The following is a 21316-nucleotide window of genomic DNA, read 5'->3' as shown; positions in this document are numbered from 1 at the left end:
AATAAAATACTTATTCAAATAAGAGTACATTTCCTTAAAGGCTATGGTGCAGGTTAAACACTACTTTCGCTTAATGGGTATGTAAAGCAGTCAAGATATGTATATAAAGTTAGAAATGTCTCCAAAACGGTGATAAAGTCCAGTTTTTGTCGTTTTTGGTTAGTAACGGTTATTTTTTACGCAATTCGGCGATGACGTCATATGAGGTAGACGTGGTGGAAGGTAGCCTCAGCCTTGCAGCGCAGCTACTAGAACTAGTTACACTGACTATGGCGTCTAACTGGGATGAGGAAGAGGTGGAAAGACCCACAGTTAACATTTATGATGGCCCACAGCCATATAATTCACATATATATTCATAAGAATATTCACGGAAGCGCCACCCAGTGGAACCAAATATTTCAGGAACTGAATATATTGTAACACCGGCTGGGCTGACATTATTTTTAGAAAGCGAAAGTAAAACAGGAAAATCGGGAGCACGCTTGGATTCTGACTGATTTTCGACTATTGTATCTTTTATATTTAAATATATTTGACAGTAACTGTGATTTAGGACGAGTCTTTGTCTCCGGTGGATCTCCTCATCAGCAGTCCGATCGATCATTTATTCTGGAGAATCTCTCAAGAGTTTGCTTTAGCCTGTTTGAGATTTCCTCAGGCATGTTGTCGATTATTATCGCTTTACTGAATCTGTTCATAGAGATTGCTGGTAAGAACACCACAAACACCACACTTTCATTCAGTTTTTATGGCTTGAATATTCCATACAGAGGAGATTAAAATATTAGACCTCTTTATAGAATAACTCATGTAGGCTAGGCTATGTTTATATTGGAATGTTATTGCATACGGAATGTTAGTTGGGTCATTCTATGGAAATGTCCACTTTTCTGTCCCTAGCCTTTACAGAAATATTACAAGAAAAACACTTTACGGTTACAATGTTATTTGAACAATTACACCACCTTGAGTCATCAATGTGGCAATATATAGCCTATATATTTTTCATTGATTATACAGAATTCCAAGCACCACAACACTGCTGGTCCCCACAGCCATGTACAGTGGGAAAGCACTTTATTTTGAGGTCAAAACAGGTTTTTCTACCATTTAACATGCAATGATTTATTCATAACTATCAAATATATGATGTAAATGGCATATAAAAAGCAAACAAGAAAAAAAAAATGCTGAATAAATATTATAAAATATATAATGAAATTAGTGGTCCCCTGGAGTTGTGTCACTGGTGTTACTGTTTAACAAAAATGCGTTTATTTTAAATAAATGCACAAAAAAGATTTAAAAAATCATTAAGCAATCATTTGCGTATTCATAAAGTCAAAAGGTAATCTAATTGTTACGGAAGGAACAGAGGAAGCGTTCGGATCCATCTGCAAAGCTTTATTCAGAGACACTATCACAGTGACTGATGTTAAACAATACTCGCGATCTGACAGAGGAAGACTAAGGCTTATGCTGCGTTCACGCCATGTAATTACCGTAATTCCGAGATGACAACACGTGATGTTCAACTCGGTATACTGTTCACGTCCTCGGACTGGGGATTATCGTTCTATAGTGACAGTCAACAAAATGAACCCGCGACCGCATAAAAATGTTATTGGCAGCTGTAAAACACATTACATTTGTATGCTACTGCTAAATATTGCAGAATACAGAAACCATGTCAGGCAAAAAATAATTACAAACCGTGGGTTTGTTTGTTTGTTATTATTAATGACAGCGATAATGAATATTGCTAACCTAAACAAACAACAACAAAATAATAACAGTATGAACACTTGCATAATGTTTTTATATTATAGTACATTATAGTAGCCTATCTTTATATGTATCTATTTTCCCCTTTTTTCGAGCAGTATAGCTTTCTTTGAAAGCGCCGCCATTTTTCGCTGGCTCCGCGGTGCAGCGGTCACGTGGTACAAGCTGTAGTCAAGTCAAGTCACCTTTATTTATATAGCGCTTTTACAATACAGATTGTGTCAAAGCACTTAACAGTATCAAATTGGAGGATAGAGTGTCAGTAATGTATAATGATAAGATTAAACACTCAATTTTCAGTTAAAGGCATTTCATTATTGAATTCAGAGATGTCATTGTCTAGCTCAGTTTAGTTTAAATAGTATCTGTGCAATCAAATCGGCGATAATCGCTAGAAATTAAGTGTCCCCAACTGAGCAAGCCAGAGGCGACAGCGGCAAGGAACCAAAACTCCCTCCGAGACAGAATGGAGAAAAAAACCTTGAGAGAAACCAGGCTCAGTCGGGGGTCAGTTCTCCTCTGACCAGACGAAACCCGCAGTTCAAAAGTTTATATTTCTATTTTAATTTTGTTGCAATTTCTAACAATAGTAGTATTATGTAGTTAGGTATTTTATTATATTTTAGTTATTTTGTTATTTTTGGTTGATATATCTGGGGATATATCTCTGGGGGTCATCTGGGTGTCCTGGTCTCCGCTGACGATCAGGGCTGTAGACATCATCTCTTGGTGCTGATCCACCATCTGACTGGATACAGACTGAGAAACAGACTAGGAAAGAAACAGACAAATATTAGCGTAGATGCCATTCTACTTACGATGTAACAAGTACATCGTGTGTTATGGGGAGTGTTCCCGGTTCCGGTTGATCTAATTAATGCAGCCTAACAATCCTTTAACGGATTTGAATAATAGAAGCGTATTAGTGTGTTATGTGTAAGCCAGGATAAAGAGATGGGTCTTTAATCTAGATTTAAACTGACAGAGTGTGTCTGCCTCCCGAACAGTGTTAGGTAGATTGTTCCAGAGTTTGGGTGCTAAATAGGAAAAGGATCTGCCGCCCGCAGTTGATTTTGATATTCTAGGTATTATCAAACGGCCGGAGTTTTGGGAACGCAGCGGACGTGGAGGACTATAATGCTATAAGAGCTCGCTCAAGTACTGAGGAGCTAAACCATTCAGGGCTTTATAAGTAATTAACAAGATTTTAAAATCTATCCGATGCTTGATAGGGAGCCAGTGCAGTGTTGACAGAACCGGGCTAATATGGTCATATTTCCTGGTTCTAGTAAGGACTCTAGCTGCTGCATTTTGGACTAACTGTAGTTTGTTGATCAAGCGTGCAGAACAACCACCCAATAAAGCATTACAATAGTCTAACCTTGAGGTCATAAACGCATGAATTAACATTTCTGCATTTCACGAGTTCACACTTACATATATTAGCACGAGTAACGTAATGCGTATTTGGCGAGTATGGTAATACGTTGTTGGCGTGCTGTCCTGGGGAAGGGCTCCGAGCTCGGGAATTGCCCGAACCCAGAGTATCCCCCAAAAGAAATGAGTGTTGGACAGCCGCCAGACTAAGATCCCCCCCAAATACACAATAGAGATCTGGCGGTAGCTGGTTCGAGGAGTAGCCTGGGTGGCAGGCCGGGGGAGCCTACGAGCTCTGAGGGAGCGGTTTGGCATGCATGGGTAGGCCCCACCGGCCGCTGGTGTGAGTTTTGGGGCGACCGGTCAGGGAGGGCTCGAACCGAAGCTCAACGGTGTGCTCATCACGTTGGGACGGGTGAGCCCTGCCCGCCGATAGAGGAGCAGCGTCGTTAAGGTCCTGGCCAGGAGGACCCGAGTTGCCTGCAGTGGGATAGATCACGGAGTCGGCGTACGAGCCCTACTGGCCGTCAGCCCCTGCTGATCAGAGGACAGAGGGCGGAGACTTGCCAAGAGAACCCATGAAGCCTCCGACTGGAGCACCTCCATCACCGGACGAGTGGGTCCTCTTGGCTTGGCAGATAAAAAGAGTTTTGGACGTCCGACAAGGAGGCTCTCGCGACATCCGACGGGAGATCAACTGAGCCTCACTTGCGGGCGGCAAGTACAGGAGCCCACCGGGAGACCAACGTCGACGTCTGACACGAGATCAAGACTACGATGTCAGACGGATAGCCTCGCCGACGGGTAGGGAGAAGAGAAAACCCGGAGACTGGGAGGGCTCTCGCAGCATCCGATGGAGATTGAGACTCAGGAGAGATCGGACGGGTAGGCCTCGCCAGGCGGGGGGAAAAGGTGTGAGGATAGGAGAGACAGGTGGACGGTGTTCGGCAGGTGGACGGGACCTATGGCGACTGAAGGCTAGGCCTCGTCGCCCGTCGAACAGAAAAATAGGTGGGTGGCCAAGACCGACACCGATGCTCTACGGGAGGCCAATACTCACTGAGTCAAACGGGTCGGTCTCACCGACCGTAGGATGAAACGGTAAGTTGTCTGGCTGGGAGGCTTTTGCCGACGCCCGACGGGGGCACAATACCCACAATGTCGGACGAGTAAGCGTCGCCAGCGTGGGACTTGAAAAGGTAAGGTTGTCTGGCCAGGAGTGCTCTCGCTGGCGTCCGTTAAGAGATCGGGGCTCACTGGGTCGGACAGGTAAGACAGAAAGGTATAGTTGTGTGGTCGGGAGGCTTCACCGACATCCGTCTGGAGACGGACACTCGCAGCATGGATGGGTAAGTCTCACTGGCCGCAGGATGGAAAAAGTGAAGTTTGTCTGGCTGGGAGGCTCTAACCGGTGTCCGCCAGGAGCTCAATGCTCACTGTGTCAGATGGGTAAGCCTTGCCCGGCGAGGGATTTGAAAAGGTAAGTTTGTCTGGCTGTGAATGCGCTCATCGGCGTCCGGCGGGAGATCAAGACTCACTGCTGAACAGGTAAAGACGGAAAAGGTCAAGTTGTGTGGTCGGGAGGCTATCGCCGGCATCCGACCGGAGATGAAAACTCACGGTCCGGATGGGTAAGTCTCGCCTGTCACGGGATGGAAAGGAGAGTTTGTCTAGCTGGGAGGCTCTTGCTGACGCCCGACAGGGGCACAATCCCCACAATGTCGGACGAGTAAGCGTCGCCAGCGTGGGACTTGAAAAGGTAAGGTTATCTGGCCGGGAATGCGCTCGCCGGCGTTCGACGGGAGATCAAGACTCACAATGTCGAACAGGTAAAGATGGAAAGGTAAAGTTAGGTGGCCGGGAGGCACTCGCCGTCATCTTGACTGGAGATGGAAGCTCGCAGCCTGGTTGGGTGAGACTCTCTGGCCGCAGGGTGGAAAAGGTAAGTTGTCTAGCTGGGAGGCTCCGCCAGTGTTTGACAAGCTGTGGAGATTCACGGTGTCAGAAAGGTGAGCCTCACCGAGCGTGGACTTGAAAAGGTAAGTTTAAAAATGTCTGAGAGGCTCGTAATTTTTTTTTTTTTTTTTTTTTTGCGTCCGACGGGAAATCAATATTTATGGCATCGGACGTGTGAGTTTCACCCATAGTCAGACGGAAACGTAAGGTTTGCTCAACTGAGAGGCTCTCATGCATCTAACGCGAGTTCACTACCCGCAGTGTCAGATGGGTGAGCCTCACCGTTAGTCGACAGAGAAAGGTATTGCTCCACCGGGAGCGCTCTTACAGCATCTGACAGGGAATTCAATACTCAGAATAATAGTCGTCTAATAGGGTAGATGCTATGAGGATTGCTTGCGTGATTGTAAGACAATCCAATAGCGGTACCTGATAATACGTCCGAAAATCTTGGTGCTGCTTGCGTCCAAAGGTTAAGCGTACAACGAAATGGGATTCCCTGCTAGCGTACCCCAAATAAGTGCCATGAATCTGGATGGACAGGCATGACTTGGAAGTGATGTCGACTTTGCCAGACAGGTGCTAAGACTCATGATTTGCAATATGGATTGCATGATCATTGTCCTACTATTGAGAGAAAATTCATCGAGGTGTTTTATGCTTGAACGGGTAATTATGTGGAGCTGAAGTCGGTTAGAAGGTTCTTACCCCAGGATTTCCTAGCAGCCACTCCAATGGGCTAATGCTGAGACAGCGGTCGACGAAAGATCTGATCATGAACCCTCGTTTAATTGCGCCGCCTATAGGGGAAAGCTAAACGGATTAATTCTGTGAAACGGCTGAATGTAGTGAATGGAAAAATGGCAACTTTGATGTCCATATTCGATAATTTACGATAATTATGATAGTAATAAATACGATAGTTTCTGACGTAAAGAAATGGCCAAATGTTAAAGGTTAAGTGGACATTTGAATTGGATGTTTAGCCGAACGAGGATTAGATCGCACAGTGGCATATAGACCAGTGGTTCAGAACCCATCCCGGGACCACCAGCCACAGCACAACCCGCATGCCTCCCCATTCAACACACCCGACACAACTCATCAGCTCATTAGTAGAGTCTGCAAGACCTGAAACGGGTGCGGCCCATGAGAGAGACATACAAACCGCGCAGCAGCCGGGGCCCACAAGACAGGCCCGAGAATCACCGATATAGACGATTGTCAGGCCATTGGAGCCATCTTAGGCTTTGATGTAATGAGTATTTACATGATATTGTATAATACATTATAAGAAGTTTCAACAGAACCATGCTACTTACTTTGATACTTAGTTCAAAATAATTATTATAGCCTATGTGGCCTGCAATGCATCCGTTACCCAATTATTCATTGTAGAAAGCTGTAGAGAGCTGTGAGAGAGGAGCAGGGCCGCGATTTCTAGTGGAGGCAGCCTCGCACTGAACAACGGCCTCTGGGGCTTGGGGTGGGAAACTGATAGAATCGTAAGAGAAAAAGGAGTAAAAGAAAGAGGTCTGTATTGTGAGCGGGGGCAGCCTTGTGGCTAGCTCCTGTTGCTGTATCTGTAGGCCACAGGAAGGGAGTCCTGAAGAGCTATCGTGTCCTGCTCTGCTAACAGGAGTAACCTCACGCTAGTGTCTGCTACGGGAACTGGAGGCCACTGTAAAGGAAAAAGAAAGTAATTCGTAGTGGGAGAAAAAGACTGAGATGTGTGGGCCTGTGTTGCAGGCGGAGGCAGCCTCGTGCTTGCTCCTGCTGCTGTAGGTTACCTGGACATTCCAGCGTGTCCCACCAAATGTTACGGTGTAGCCGATTTAGCCATTTATTGCTGGATGGGTTGGGCTAGCCACTAGCCTAGCTACTTCAGCAACGAATGTACTGTTTTTTTTTTTTTTTGTTTTTTTTTTAATTGTGATCGAATTATCCACGAAACAAAATAAATTTGACCATTGCTCTGTGTAAATTGAGTATGGCACTGTAAAAACACTTCCATAAAATAAACCGGCAGCTGTGGTTGCCGGAATTGTACCGTAAATAACACGGTAGCAACATTTAAGTTTTACAGTTTTGACTTGAATTTACAGTCAAAAATACCGTAATTTCATTAACTGATATAATGTTAATAAACCAACTTATTGAAGTACTGAAATATGTTTTGTACCTTTGAAATACATTGATAACCACCAAATGCAGGTGGTGATGAGAAAGTCAGGTGATGCACCAAAGCCCATTACAGGCAGCTTTTAAATAACATATATAGATGGTGCACAGTATCATTCACGCAAGCATTAAACATCATGGTGAGACTCATTAAATTGAAATTTGCAATAAACATTCGTTTAACAACATTAGATGTAACAGACAACCTTAATAAACATAACTGATAAGATTTGAAATGCAATGCGGGGAATTCTGGGAACATTGTTTACGGTTTTCCCTGCAAATTTTATATTCTTTTTCACTTCCAAGATGGCATTTGTCTTTAAAATTGTCTGAAATGTCTATTACAGTTTTTTACCGTATATATTAGGGGAACTTCCCGTTACCGTTAACAGGTTTTCCTGTAGCATTTTAACGTTTTTAACCGTTCATGCTATTATGTATTTGTTTTTAAACATTTTTACAGTGTGGTAAGAAATGCAGGTGAAAAATACGGAAAGTTTAAGTAATTCTTGTGTGTATTCTAGGCGCTGTCATGGTTACATGGTGACATTAACATCCAATGATGTCGCGACATCCTTTAACAACTTATCAACAATTACCTGCCTTCAGCGATTTTACCTGAGAATTATTTGGCAACACTGATGGTTACGCCGCTAGCGTAGGCCGCCTCGCGCTAGCATCTGGAAACAGAAGCTAGAGGCCCGGCTGCATACGGCGCTGCGGCCTGGAGAGCCGCGGTGAAGGCTGAGCCGAAGCGGGAAGCGAGTGAGGCTTGCTGCGGTGAGAACTGGGGCGCGGCCCGGCCCAGGCTCGATGAAGGCCTGCTGCTGCGACCTGACGCTCGCGGGTGTTGGGCGGGACAATGGTGGTGTCGAGCGAGGCGAGTTCGGGCTTTTCTCGATCTATGACTGCTGAAATGGTTTTTAGGGGCTGGTTTGCGGGGTGGCGAAAAGATCGTGCAAATCCGCTTGTTTACCCTCCGAGAAGACGGTGCGTCTGAATTAATCAGCGTTTGGCTTATGTTTAAGATACGATCCAATTCCCGATCGGAGGAAGAGAGCGTGTGGCTGGTTGAGTTGAGAGCAGTGGCTGGTTGAGTTGAGAGCAGCGGCCGCGACGAAGCCAGGAGCTCGGCGGCCGTGTCTGGGGGAGAAAGACCGATCCTGGGGCCGGCAGATTGGCCGGAGGATCCGAAAAGATCCCCAGCATGGGTCTCGTTGTTTGGACGGGAAAAACCGGGTGAAGTAATGGCAAAAGGTGCAGACCGGATGCTGATTAGCCGTCAATGAAAGGAGGTAGGTCGGCTGTATTTATACCCTTGTTTTGATTAGCCTGATGGCATACCACTTGTGTCTAATTAGGCTAAGTATCTGACGTGCTCCTCCCGAACTTTGTTAATAAAACATCATTTGACGTTGAGAGCATTGATTGCAATTTAGATATGCTTTTGAGATGAAAAAATGCAGTTTTACAGATGCTAGAAACATGGCTTTCAAATGAAAGATTGCTATCGAACAGCACACCTAGGTTCCTGACTGATGAAGAAGAATTGACAGAGCAGCCGTCAAGTGTTAGATAATGTTCTAGGTTATTACATGTGGGGTTTTTAGGTCCGATAATTAACACCTGTTTTCAGAATTTAGCAGTAAAAAATTACTCGTCATCCAGTTTTTTATATCGACTATGCATTCCGTTAGTTTCTCAATTTGATGTGTTTCACCGGGCCGCGAAGAAATATAGAGCTGAGTATCATCAGCACAACAGTGAAAGCGAACACCATGTCTCCTGATAATATCTCCCAAGGGTAACATGTAAAGCGTGAAAAGTAACGTCCCTAGTACTGAGCCTTGAGGTACTCCATACTGCACTTGTGATCGATATGATACCTCTTCATTCACTGCTACGAACTGATGGCGGTCAGATAAGTACGATTTGAACCATGCTAAGGCACTTCCACTAATGCCAACAAAGTTTTCTAGTCTATTCAAAAGAATGTTGTGGTCGATAGTGTCGAACGCAGCGCTAAGATCCAGTAGAACTAATAAAGAGACACAACCACGATCAGATGATAGAAGCAGGTCATTTATAACTCTAATGAGAGCAGTCTCAGTACTATGATACGATCTAAATCCTGACTGGAATTCCTCACAGATATCATTTTTCTCTAGGAAGGAATATAATTGTGAGGATACTACCTTTTCTAGTATCTTTGACAGAAAAGGGAGATCGGTCTGTAATTAACTAGATCTTTGGGGTCAAGTTGTGGTTTTTTTAATGAGAGGCTTAATAACAGCCAATTTGAAGGTTTTGGGGACATATCCTAATGACAATGATGAATTAATAATAGCCAAAAGAGGATCTATGACTTCTGGAAGCAGCTCTTTTAGTAGTTTAGATGGAATCGGGTCTAACATACATGTTGTTGGTTTAAATGATTTAACAAATTTATACAATTCTTCCTCTCCCACAGTAGAGAATGAGTGGAATTGTTCCTCAGGGGATCTATAGTGCGCTATCTGATGCGATACTGTAGCTGACGGCTGCAGGGATACAATTTTATCTCTGATAGTATCGATCTTGGAAGTGAAGTAGTTCATAAAGTCATTACTGCTATGCTCTTGGGAAATGCCAACACCTGTTGATGCTTGATTTTTCGTTAATTTAGTCACTGTATTGAATAAATACCGGGGGTTATGTTTGTTTTCTTCTAGAAGAGACGAAAAGTAATCAGATCTAGCAGTTTTTAATGCTTTTCTGTAGGATAGGGTACTGTAGCTCTCAGAAAACTCCGTTCACAAGTTGTAATTACGACTTCTATGAGGACGTGAACAATTTTTACAAGTTGGTATCTACGATATGGCATGAACGCACCTTTATAGAGGGTGTCTGATTGGATGCAGCTGTGTGTGTGTAATCAGTGCAATGGATGATGGGAACTGTAGTCCGGAGTGACTGTGTGGTGTGAGAGTCAATATGATGGCGAGGCGACCTCTTGTGGCAGTCGGACGGAAGGCCACGAACCGGATTCGTGACACTAATAATGTGGTCTAAGTTTAAATGTTAGAGAAAGAAATACATATTAAGACATCTTGCCATACCAAAAGTGGACATTTTTGTACCCTGCTAAAAAAAACAACAAAACAATAGAAGCCCAATAGAAACCATCACAGAAATTCCAATGGTTGCCATTAAAATATCATTATAAACCATTAGCTTTTCCCAGTAAAACCATTACAAAATTCCTTTTTGTAGTGTGTTTTGGGCATTTTTCCAACAGGATTTAACATCCCACCAATAGAATCCATCACATACCAGTAGAGACCATTATAGTTTCCATTAAAACCAATACAACTCCCATTATAACCATTAAAACCATTACATTTTCTATTGTGTTTTGGGCAGGGTTCTATTGTTTTTTTTTTCAGCAGGGTAGAATGACCCAGTTAATAGGGCTGCAACAACGAATCGATTAAATCGATAAAAATCGATTACTAAAAGCGTTGGCAACGAATTTCATAATCGATTCGTTGTGTCGCGCGACGCGGAGACGCTTGATTATTAAAAAAAAAAAAAACTTTAGTTGAGCGCCGGAGCGGAGTGAACACACTCGGTCTCTCTCACACGGATGCTAGCAGAGTTTGGCGCCTCATAAATAAAAACAAAAGTAAAAAAAAAAAAAAAAAAACGAGCGGAGGTAGAGGAAAGATACATGGCGGAGGCAGAGAAATCCGTGCGACCCAAGTCATCCAAGGTGTGGGAGCAGGGGCGGCGTTATGCGTATGGCAGAGTATGCAGTTGCCATACCCTAGCCCAGTCAGGTGCTGTGAAAAATTATCCAAACTTGAGTCGCTTATAATTCGTTTTATTATTTTAAATCAGAGAGTTTTAAAAATAGTAAACCAATGATAAGCATTAAAATAACTTGTCAGTAAAACTGTAACGCCATTGGATCATCGAGCTCTCAGCGAGACCTCGTAACTTCACCCCGCCTCCGTTCAGATTGACGCGCGCACAGCCTGGAGAAGATGAGATCTCTGCTTTTCGCAATGCAAGGGTGAATAAATAATTGGTGTTTGAATAGTACAGCGTTTTCTTTACTCAAACACTATGTCAGTAAAGGATAATGTTTTTGTGTGTTTGAAGAGTGGAGAAGAATTAGTTATTTGCTGTCTATATCGTTTTAAATATCCTGTGCATTATGTGCATAAGCGCTTAATTTGAGATTTTGGCCAAGTGTATTAAACAACAAGAAAAACTAAGCGCCCATATAGCTACAATCAAAGTTATATAACCTGTAAAAGTTGATGAAAGCATAATGCACTTATGCACTGCATAACAGTTACAGCCGTTCTAACGACAGACAAAACACTCCATCTCCGTCATTCTCTGGTCAAAAACATTATTAACTCCATTTGAGCTTGATTTTCATATAATGTTAAGTGCAGGTGTCTGATACAATACCAACGCTAACGACGCAGTGTTGTTAAATTATTTAATTTTTGCACTCTCCCCCCCCCCCACTTTCTAAAGATTTTAGTTCTGTTTTTGAATAAAGGGTTGGAAATGAATGCTTTTTTTTTTTTTTTAAATCCGATTCATCGATTAATCGAAAAAATAATCGACAGATTAATCGATTATTAAAATAATCGTTAGTTGCAGCCCTACCAGTTAATTTAAATTTTTTTAGTTCATGTAAAGTGGTTTAGGATAATCTGAGGAACTAAACTCTACCAATCTCAACTCTTAACTAACTCTTGAAAAATTACTGACAAAAAACTTCAGTTGCAGGCTATAAAGTCAATAGTGTGTGAAGCACAGGATTCACTTTAAAACCCAACCAGTTTTCTGTTCGTCAATACAGCGAATTCACAAATTCCATAATCTGAGCGGGAAATCTTACGCTCTTACATGAAATCCCCGATCACGTGGATTCCTAGTAAAATGACTGGATTTTGCCTGTGAAAATTTGCAGATTATGAATAAATTTGATTTAAACTTTACTACAGACTGAAGACTTACACACTGTATATTTCACCGTCTGTCTTCGTCTGTCAGTGTCGTTCACTGTAGTGGTTCCTGCTGATCCTGTAGTGGCTCATGTGGGATCCTCAGTGATTCTGCCCTGCTGGATCTCTCCTCCTGAGACCGCTGAAGCTCTGGAGATCCGCTGGTACCGTCACGACTTCAACAACCCTGTTCTGCTCTATAATCACAGGAAGATCCAGGACATCCAGGAGTGTTTCAGGAACCGAACCTCTTTGTCTCTGCGGTCAGATCAGTCTGGTGGACTGAAGGATGGAGACGTCTCTCTGCGGCTGGAGAAACTCACATTTCAGGATGAAGGTCCATTTCACTGTTATGCGAGTGGAGACACAGTATATGACAGCAAAGTGGTAGATCTCAAAATCACTGGTGAGTCAAAAACTACAATTCATTATCAGTGGCAGCTGGCCAATAGAGGGCGATAGCGCGCTGCCTTCTCTAAGCCACACGCAAAATAATAATTATTGTTATAAATTATTAAGTTAAGTTAAGTCGTGACATATTGTCAAGTATGGTGACCCATACTCGAAATGGTGCTCTGCATTTAACCCATCCAAGTGCACACACACAGCAGTGAGTAGTGAACAAATGCACACACACACACACACACACAGTGAACACACACCCGGAGCAGTGGGCAGCTGACATCTCATTCACCGGTGAGAAAACATTACAGTACAAAGAGCATAATATTACAATAATAGCCTCTTTCATTCTCGCTGGAACGCGTTGATAATCATGTCTGCGCAAACAGTGTGCGCAGAGATATACAAATACATATGTTGACAGACAGGCAGGGCAGCCTATCGCAGTGTTCAGCCTGAACATTTTCTACGCCTTCCACAGACAATATAAATACATATAAATAAATGTAGACCACTTGTTTTTGAACCAAATCACCTGCACTGCCTTTAAGGCAGCTGGTTCAGTGGCCTGTTAGCATCTCCGTGTGGCCCTGTTTGGTATTGCAGCTTGATTAATATAACATTAAATTTTTTTCCTCGCAGTTTTTGCTGTTGCACTGTATACATAAATAGTAAATTATGAAAATTAAAAATGTTTTCATTTACCTCGGAAATATAGTTTTGTGAGACTCATCCTCAAACTCAATCCTGACCTTGGTAAAACGAGTCTTAACATTTTTACTTCTGTTATTCTAGGATAAATCATACTGAAAATATTCAGCATATTGCTTCAGCATAATCAATGGCACAGTTTAACTACATATTTCAGTTGGACTCATTACGGTCATGTGCTCACCGTAAGTAAAAACGGGCTTAACTCACGCCGCTCTCTCTCATAGTTCTCCAGTGACTCTGCATCATGTTGCTCCAAACTCATGCGACTTCCACTGCACTGCCGTTTATCAGATTCAATAATGAGTCCATTTGATGTGTTCAGTATATTCTGAAGTCTTTTAGTCATGCAGTCACTTTTTGTGAAGAACAGACTGACACTGAACTTATTTTAGGAAAACTTTAACATTACCTCTGTTGTGAACACACATGAACTGAACATGAGAACTAATGCAAATGGCATTTCATGCTGACTTTCACTGTTGTTGTTTTTTAAACTTAATTATTATATAATTTCTATATTTTGCTATATTTTTATTTATTTATACATTTTATTGGCGTTCTGTCTCAGATCCATCAGATCCATCAGATCCATCAGATCCATGGAAGGCTCTTTTCTTCACCCTCCTCATCTGTGCTCTTCTGGGTTTGGTTGCTTTTATTCTCTACAAATGCAGAGACAAACTAACAGGTACAATCTAGTTTAAAGATTTTAAAGATGTGGTTTTCAGAAGGTGTTTTTTTTTTTTTTTCGTGCATCTCATGTGTTGATATTTTTTTATCTGTTCTGCAGGAAAGAAACCAGCTGAAGAAAGTAAGTAACATGAACTCATTTATTCATGAATTTGATGAACCTGTCAGACAGCGTTACTGAGAGAGTTTCTGATACAGCTAAAGAAGTCTATGTGTTTATGCCAGTCAATGCCTGACAGGATTAAAATGTAATTTAATGTGGTTTATAGAGTCTGGAGTATTTGTGAAGCAGATTGATAATTAAACCTCACATTGTTATTTTCTCTCATTTCAGATTGTGAGGGAACGATGGAGAAACTGATAAAAGAAGGTATTTGAAGACGTTTGTTCTTTGCTATGTTTTTTTAATCAAATCAAATCAAATTTTATTTATATAGCACTAACAAAAACAACAGTAGAGACCACTGTGCTGTACAAAAAGACAAAGGATAATTATCTAAAAAAGAGACAGAAGAGAATAAAAAGACTGCAAAGCAACAGTATAGAGAGTTTACATCAAAAAACACCATTCAGAAAATCCTACTTTAAAAATCAAAGACAGCCTGAGAGACGAGGTGAGATTTTAACTTGGATTTAAATTCAGTCTCTGTGGTAATTACTCTTATGGATAGGAAGACTCTTCCACAGTTTTGGACCAGCAATAGAAAAAGCTTGGTCTTCCCTCGACTTAAGTCTAGATCTCAGAACCATCAGCAGTCTTTGAGATGACCTTAATAATCTAGCAGTAGTGTTTAGATTCAAAAGATTAGAAAGATATTTTGGAGCTAATTTGTTCAGAGCTTTAAAAACAAAAAGCAGAATTTTGAAATCAGTTCTATCACAAATCGGCAGCCAGTGCAAGACTGTAATATTATGGATACGTGATCAATCTCTGAGTGCCAGACAAAAGTCTGGCGGCTTCATTCTGAAGCATCTGAAGACGACTAATATTGGATTGACTCCAATATAAAGAGAATTACAGTAGTCAAGTCTAGATGAAGTGAATGCATGAACTACAGCATTTATCTGTCTATCAAACTTCAGGGCAGAATCAAAAATCGCACCAAGGTTTTTCACAGGGTTTTAGGGAACCACATCTCCCGGGTCGCCCTCTAAAGCATCTGGCACAACCGTAGGCCCAAACATAATAGCCTCAGAAAACCAAGACTTAATATCAGACAAGCATGCTGATAACGAGCTTAAGCCTTTTTTGTCATTTTTCTTTAAGGGCAAATAAATTTGCGTGTTATCAGCGTAAAAGTGAAACGACACCATGTTTAGAAAAATAGTACCCAAAGGAAGCATTTACACCGAGAACAAGAGAGGGGCCAGAACGGAGCCCTGAGGTTCAAAACAGAAACAGAAGAAGAAAACCCATCAAGAAAAATAGATACGTTTCTATCAGTCAGAGAGGACTTAACCCAGTTAAGAGCACAGCTTCAGTACCCAGTCCACACATGAGATAAGAGTTCTGTGGACCACAGGATCAGCGCTTCAGGCTCAAAGTAGGAGTATCAGAATCCCCCGGGTCAACAGACAACAAAGTTTTTATATAATACAATCTTTTAGCTGACTTGGTACTATGATATTTTATAATTATTATTATTTCTAATTACGTAAGTTTATATCTAATACACCCAGATTGAAAAACACTGTTTAGCTCCAGAAAACTCTGCAGTTGTTCCAACACAACTTTCTCTAAGATTTTAGACATAAAAGATACATTTGAAATAGGTTTATAATTGGAGAGGATGGTTGGGTCAAGATTATTATTATTATTTTATTTTTTTATTTTAACAGTTGCATGTTTTAGGTATTTAGGAACAACACCTGTGAGAAGGGGCGTATTTATTATAGCCCAACAACATCAAAGACCCGCAGCAAAACAAACAAACAAACAAACACTTGGCTGAATAGTGTCATGCAGACACGAGCTGCATTTAAGCTGCTTAATAATATCCTAAAGTGAATTAAAAGTAACTTGCTGAAAAGATGAAACACACACAGAGAGAACAGATGGATCACAGTTTAAAGACACAATATTATGTCTTACATCAACAATTGTGTCTGTGTAAAAACAGTCTGATACTGTAGCTGGTGCATTAAAACAGACAGCACTCACATGACTCACAACTGAGTTTAAAACAGTAAAAATCATGGTAACACTTTCTAAGAAGTCCATATGTATAATACATTATAAGGGTATTCTTAAGGCATTATAATGAATGCATAATGCATTATAAAAAAAATAAAAACTTATATGTTATATCATCTTGTGAATAATTATAACAACAATTATACTACATTATAATGCTTACGCATTTGAGGGTATAACTTTTAAGATTATGATTATTTATAACACCCAATGAACACCATATTAAATCTACTTTTACATTTCTAATGCACTATATATCTTGACATTGTTTAAGCTCTGCACATATCTTACTACATCTTGTAAGTGGTTAGGTGTGGAGTGTTATCTGAGTGTGAGGCTAATATTAATTTTGATGTGAGCTAGTTAATAATTTCAACTGAAAAAAAAAATAAAAAATCAATGTTTATATGTTAGGTTACATTTTATTTTGATGGTCCCTTAGTCTATGGACTATAAGCAACTTTGCAACTACATGTCAGCTAACTCTCATTAAAGTATTAGTAGGCTTAGGTTAAGGTTAGGATCGGTATAATGTTGATGTACTTGCAAAGTTACTTATAGTCAGTATGTCTGCTGGGGAAACATCAAAAGTGTGAGCATGTATTTAACAGACATACTACTAATACTCTCATGACTGCTAGATAACATGCGGTTGCAGAGTTACTTATCAACAGCTGTCTAAAGGGTACCATCAAAATAATCAAACTGATATTAAAATAAACATAGTTCAAAGCAAATGTGTCATATTACACATTCATCTGATCTGATATCTGATCTTTTGGCTGTTTGAGAAAAAAAGAATATTACTATTATTATTACTATACTTATAAGTGGTCTTTGTTTGCTTTAAGTAAAATAGCATAAGAAAGATGGCAAGATATGAGACTTATAATACATTATAACTATGAGAAATATAATCCATTGTAATTTAAGCAGATGGATTGTGTTCACTGTGTGTTATAAATCATCACACTCTTAAAAGCTATAACCACTAATAAGTAAATATTATAATACATTAAAACTGTTCTTAAGATGATATAACATATTATAAGGTTTTTATAATGCATTATGCATTCATTATAATGCCTCAAGAACACCCTTATAATGAATTATAAATATGGGCTTCATAGAAAGTGTTACCAAAAATTTGGGTTTCTTCTTCATTTTGGTTTTTCACTATAATGTCAGAAAAGTATTGAGATTTTGCAGCTATAACTGATTTTTGGTATCTACTGAGTGAGTGTTTTAAGAAGTGTAACGGCTGAAATGATTCACTAATCACTGCATAAATATCCACATATATGTTACAGCTGAAATAAACATGAAAATGACACGTTTGATGAGTCTGAGAAACAGACTGAAGTATCCACACACACATTAAATAAACCAGCACGGATTTCACAACAAGAACAATCATATTTATGAACCAGTTTATTTCATTATGGGGCATCCAGAGGTCTGAAAGCATCAGTGAAAATGCTTCTGTTTTGTGTTTTTACAATTTATCATATCGTTTATCATATTTCATAAGTAATATTATCAGAATAACGAGCACCTTGTGTGACATTCCCACTGTCACACAATTATTCACTTATTATTGTTATTACTGTTATTTACTTTCAGAACAGACTCGTTTGTTTGATACTGTAGATGTTCTCAATTATAACTGTAGTTTACTCACAAATTTTATATTTTTTATTGTAGTTGTGGAAGACATGACTATGGAAGAACTGAGGAGACATGCAGGTATGATGTAATCTCAGTTATATATGCATGTGTGTGTAAATATCATTTCATATAAAATTATACATAAGGATTAATAATGGTTGCTGATGTATTTTTTCCTCACAGTTGAGATCAGTATTGACCGTGAGCGTTCACATCCAGATCTGACGGTTTCTAAGGACTGTAAAATCGTGAGGGACGGTCCAGAATATAATCACACTGGAGAGGGATTTCCATATGAATTATGTGCATTTGGAGCCCAAAGATTCACCTCTGGTCGTCACTATTGGGAGGTGGATCTGGCACGAGACAATACACCTCCCAAACACTACTGGTTAATTGGTGTGGTGAAAGAAGGAAGTTCTGCTTCAAAACACAGATCTGCTGTAACTGCATCAGCTGGTTTCTGGTTCTTGTGTTCAGACGGTCCTAATGGCTTTCACAGCAACACTGACCAATCAATTATACTCTCACTGAACCCGAGACCTGAGCGACTGGGAGTTCTGTTAGATTATGATGACGGTCAGCTGTCATTTTACAACGTCACAGAGAGAAAACATCACCTGACCATCAGCAGCAGATTCTCTGGATCAGTCGTTCCTCTGTTCAATCCTGGTGTGGGTGATGAGAGTCCACTTACAATCCTGGATTGTCCAGAACCTGTAGAATCAGCTGCAGAGTCCAACACAGCATGTGTAAAGATGGACGTATGTCCTCAAAAACACTGATGTTCACTCAGTCTCAGGGTGTACTCACACTAGGCACATTTGCCTTGAAGCGAGCCTGAGCAGGTTTGTCCCCACTCCTCCGCTGGACGTGAATGACCTCTCAAGTCGTATTTACTGCTGGGAAACTCAGAGATTATTTTGAAAGGGCCTACTCAAGTTTCCAAGTTAGGCGGGCCATACACTTTAAATATGTTAGGAGACAACGATTGCTGCTGTTAATGCTATTCTTTATTATTTTTATTTTTTTTAAACAACAACTACATCACCTTGTCTTGTTGTTAAAGTGGTGCCTATTCATATATACTCATTTGCAAGTAGTGTTGTCACGGTACCAAAATTTCAGTATTCGGTACCGATACCAGTGAAAATCCACGGTTCTCGGTACCAATTTCGGTACCACATGCTAATTTAAAAAAACACACTATTTTTAATAATAAAGTCAAACAAAAATAAAATGTATGAAAATTGTGTTTCAAGTTTTTCCGCAAATAATAAAAGTATGAAAAACAGTAAACAAGTTTCACCCAAATTTGATTTGTTTTTTAATTAATTAAATTTAAACACATTTTATTTTTTGGGTAAATAAAGGGGATTTACTATTAAAATTAAAATATGGTGTGATTTCTTTAAAAATAAATATTTATAAAAAAAATTTCAACAGTAGTAATAGTATCACATACATTCTACTAAATAATAGTAATATATTTCTGGCACAATGTCTTTAAGATTAACGTTTATTTTGACGGGTTGCCGTGAATACCTTTAAATTTCTGTGTGTAGCTATATGATATGACGCTGGTTTTACTCAATGAAACGATCAAATGCTCGTGAAGTGACTCTTAGAGCAGTTCTGTAGATGTTGTTTATGTATTTATGTCCTCATTGAGACGGCAGATGCTGAAATCACCGCGAGCGTCACGCGCACTTCAGTGTATGTATTTAAAAAAAACAAAAAAAAAACGCGCGTCTCTGCCTTTCATTCACTCACAGAGACGCGCAGGATTCATATTTGAACCGACTTTTGCGGCTTAATATTTACAGATACTAGTCCTGTCGCGATTTGATTTAAGTGTAATGACCCACTTTTGATTAATTCATCCAAACTTTGACAGATTCCGTGACATTCCGTGCTAAACTATAAATTCCGTTTTTATAACTGGATTCCGAGATTCCGTCCGCGTTTTCTGCATCGCGGAAATCATAGGGCCGTACGCGTCAAGAACCGGGCTGACCGGGTACTCGGTACCACCGGTACTTAAAAAAACCTGGTACCGTGACGTTTTCATTTTTTTAGTACCGACTTGGTACCGAAGTACCGGGTCTTTTGACAACACTAATTTGCAGCATATTTTATGTATTATAAACAGTGAAATAAGCATGTATTTGACTGAAATTCCAGAATCATATCAAGCTGACTATCTGGCGTGATGAATGCTTAGGTTATCAAGCAATAGAATTTTACATTGTATTCTGTCTGACAACAAATCACTTGAATGCAGCGAGCTCGTAATCATGAGTTCATACGAGGGAAATATGACGTTTCTGACAGCAGGTGAAGACAGCAGAGAAGCCTTCATGAGTTCATCGTTTTGTTAACTCTGTGGTTTATTATTTTGAGTCGTTTGGGATGCAGTGACACACGGCCTTAACAGATCTATCACTTTCGCCGCTCAGAAATGTTCATGCAATCAACAACGACCACATGCTTGCTGCACTGAGCTGTGCTCCGGCCCACCTCCTCCAACCGAGCCAGGGCCGGCTAAACCACCCGCGATCACACTACTCAAACGAACCCGGCTCTGGGGGTCAAACACGCTCGGGCACGGTTCTGATCGCCTAGTGTGAGTACACCCTCAGTTTGATTCCCAGTCTATGTATTTCTGGTATTTGGTCAAAGTGTTCAAGTGGTCATTAAGTGTGTGTAGAACAGGGATGGACAGCTCAGTGCTGGAGGTTCTCTGTCCTGAGTTTAGCTCTCAAACACACCTGAAGAATCCAACCAAACCCTGCAGGATCACCAGAAGATCACAGGCGGCTGTGTTTGATTAGGGATGGAGCTAAACTCTGAACACCATTAAAAATAAAGACTCCACAATAGAGTTTTCACAGTGAGGCCATAGAAGAACCATTACTGGTTCCCCAAACAACATTTCAGTTCAGAGTGAAGAACAGAAAACTGAAGTACCAGAGAATCTTTTGCTCAAAGGAGGTCCGGTCTTCAGAGCCACCGCTGAGGAGGACCAGAGCCCTCATTTATTGACATGCAACCTGTACACCTGGAGCATTACTGCACACTTGTCTTGTGTCTTGTGTCAGACCTTTGCTATTGAGACAGATTCTTTGCTGTTTGTTTTAAAGCTCTTTTGTGTTTTTGGTGGTAATTGTGTCTCCCCATGTGGGAGTTTTAACATTTGTATTCAAAACTTGCACAAAAGTATTCAAAATGTTTTTTTTTAAATGTAAACATATACAATTAAATGTAATTAAAAACACATTTAGAGTGGCCTCTTTGTTTTATTTACATTGCATTACACACCATCAATAATATTATT

At 40.5% G+C, this 21316-nt stretch overlaps 1 protein-coding gene across 2 annotated transcripts; it reads left to right on the top strand.

Moving 5' to 3' along the window:
- Positions 1–445: 445 nt before the first annotated feature.
- LOC131543756 (butyrophilin subfamily 2 member A1-like) lies at positions 446–21249 on the top strand. Of its 2 annotated transcripts, none has more exons than XM_058781506.1 (7): positions 446–712; positions 12361–12717; positions 13996–14115; positions 14218–14238; positions 14452–14487; positions 18016–18057; positions 18163–21249. In XM_058781506.1, exons 1-7 carry the CDS (start codon positions 664–666, stop codon positions 18762–18764), a joined length of 1227 nt encoding a protein of 408 aa, XP_058637489.1. In that variant the 5' UTR covers positions 446–663; the 3' UTR covers positions 18765–21249. The 2 variants fall into 2 exon arrangements, with proteins under 2 accessions (XP_058637489.1, XP_058637490.1); XM_058781507.1 differs by lacking the exon at positions 446–712 and adding an exon at positions 6630–8600.
- The last annotated feature ends 67 nt before the right edge of the window (positions 21250–21316 follow it).

This window comes from Onychostoma macrolepis, chromosome 07, assembly GCF_012432095.1.
Source record: "Onychostoma macrolepis isolate SWU-2019 chromosome 07, ASM1243209v1, whole genome shotgun sequence".
Classification (NCBI taxonomy): Eukaryota; Metazoa; Chordata; class Actinopteri; order Cypriniformes; family Cyprinidae; genus Onychostoma; species Onychostoma macrolepis.
Note: the sequence above shows the minus strand (reverse complement) of the source record. Positions and strands in the feature narration are given on the sequence as shown.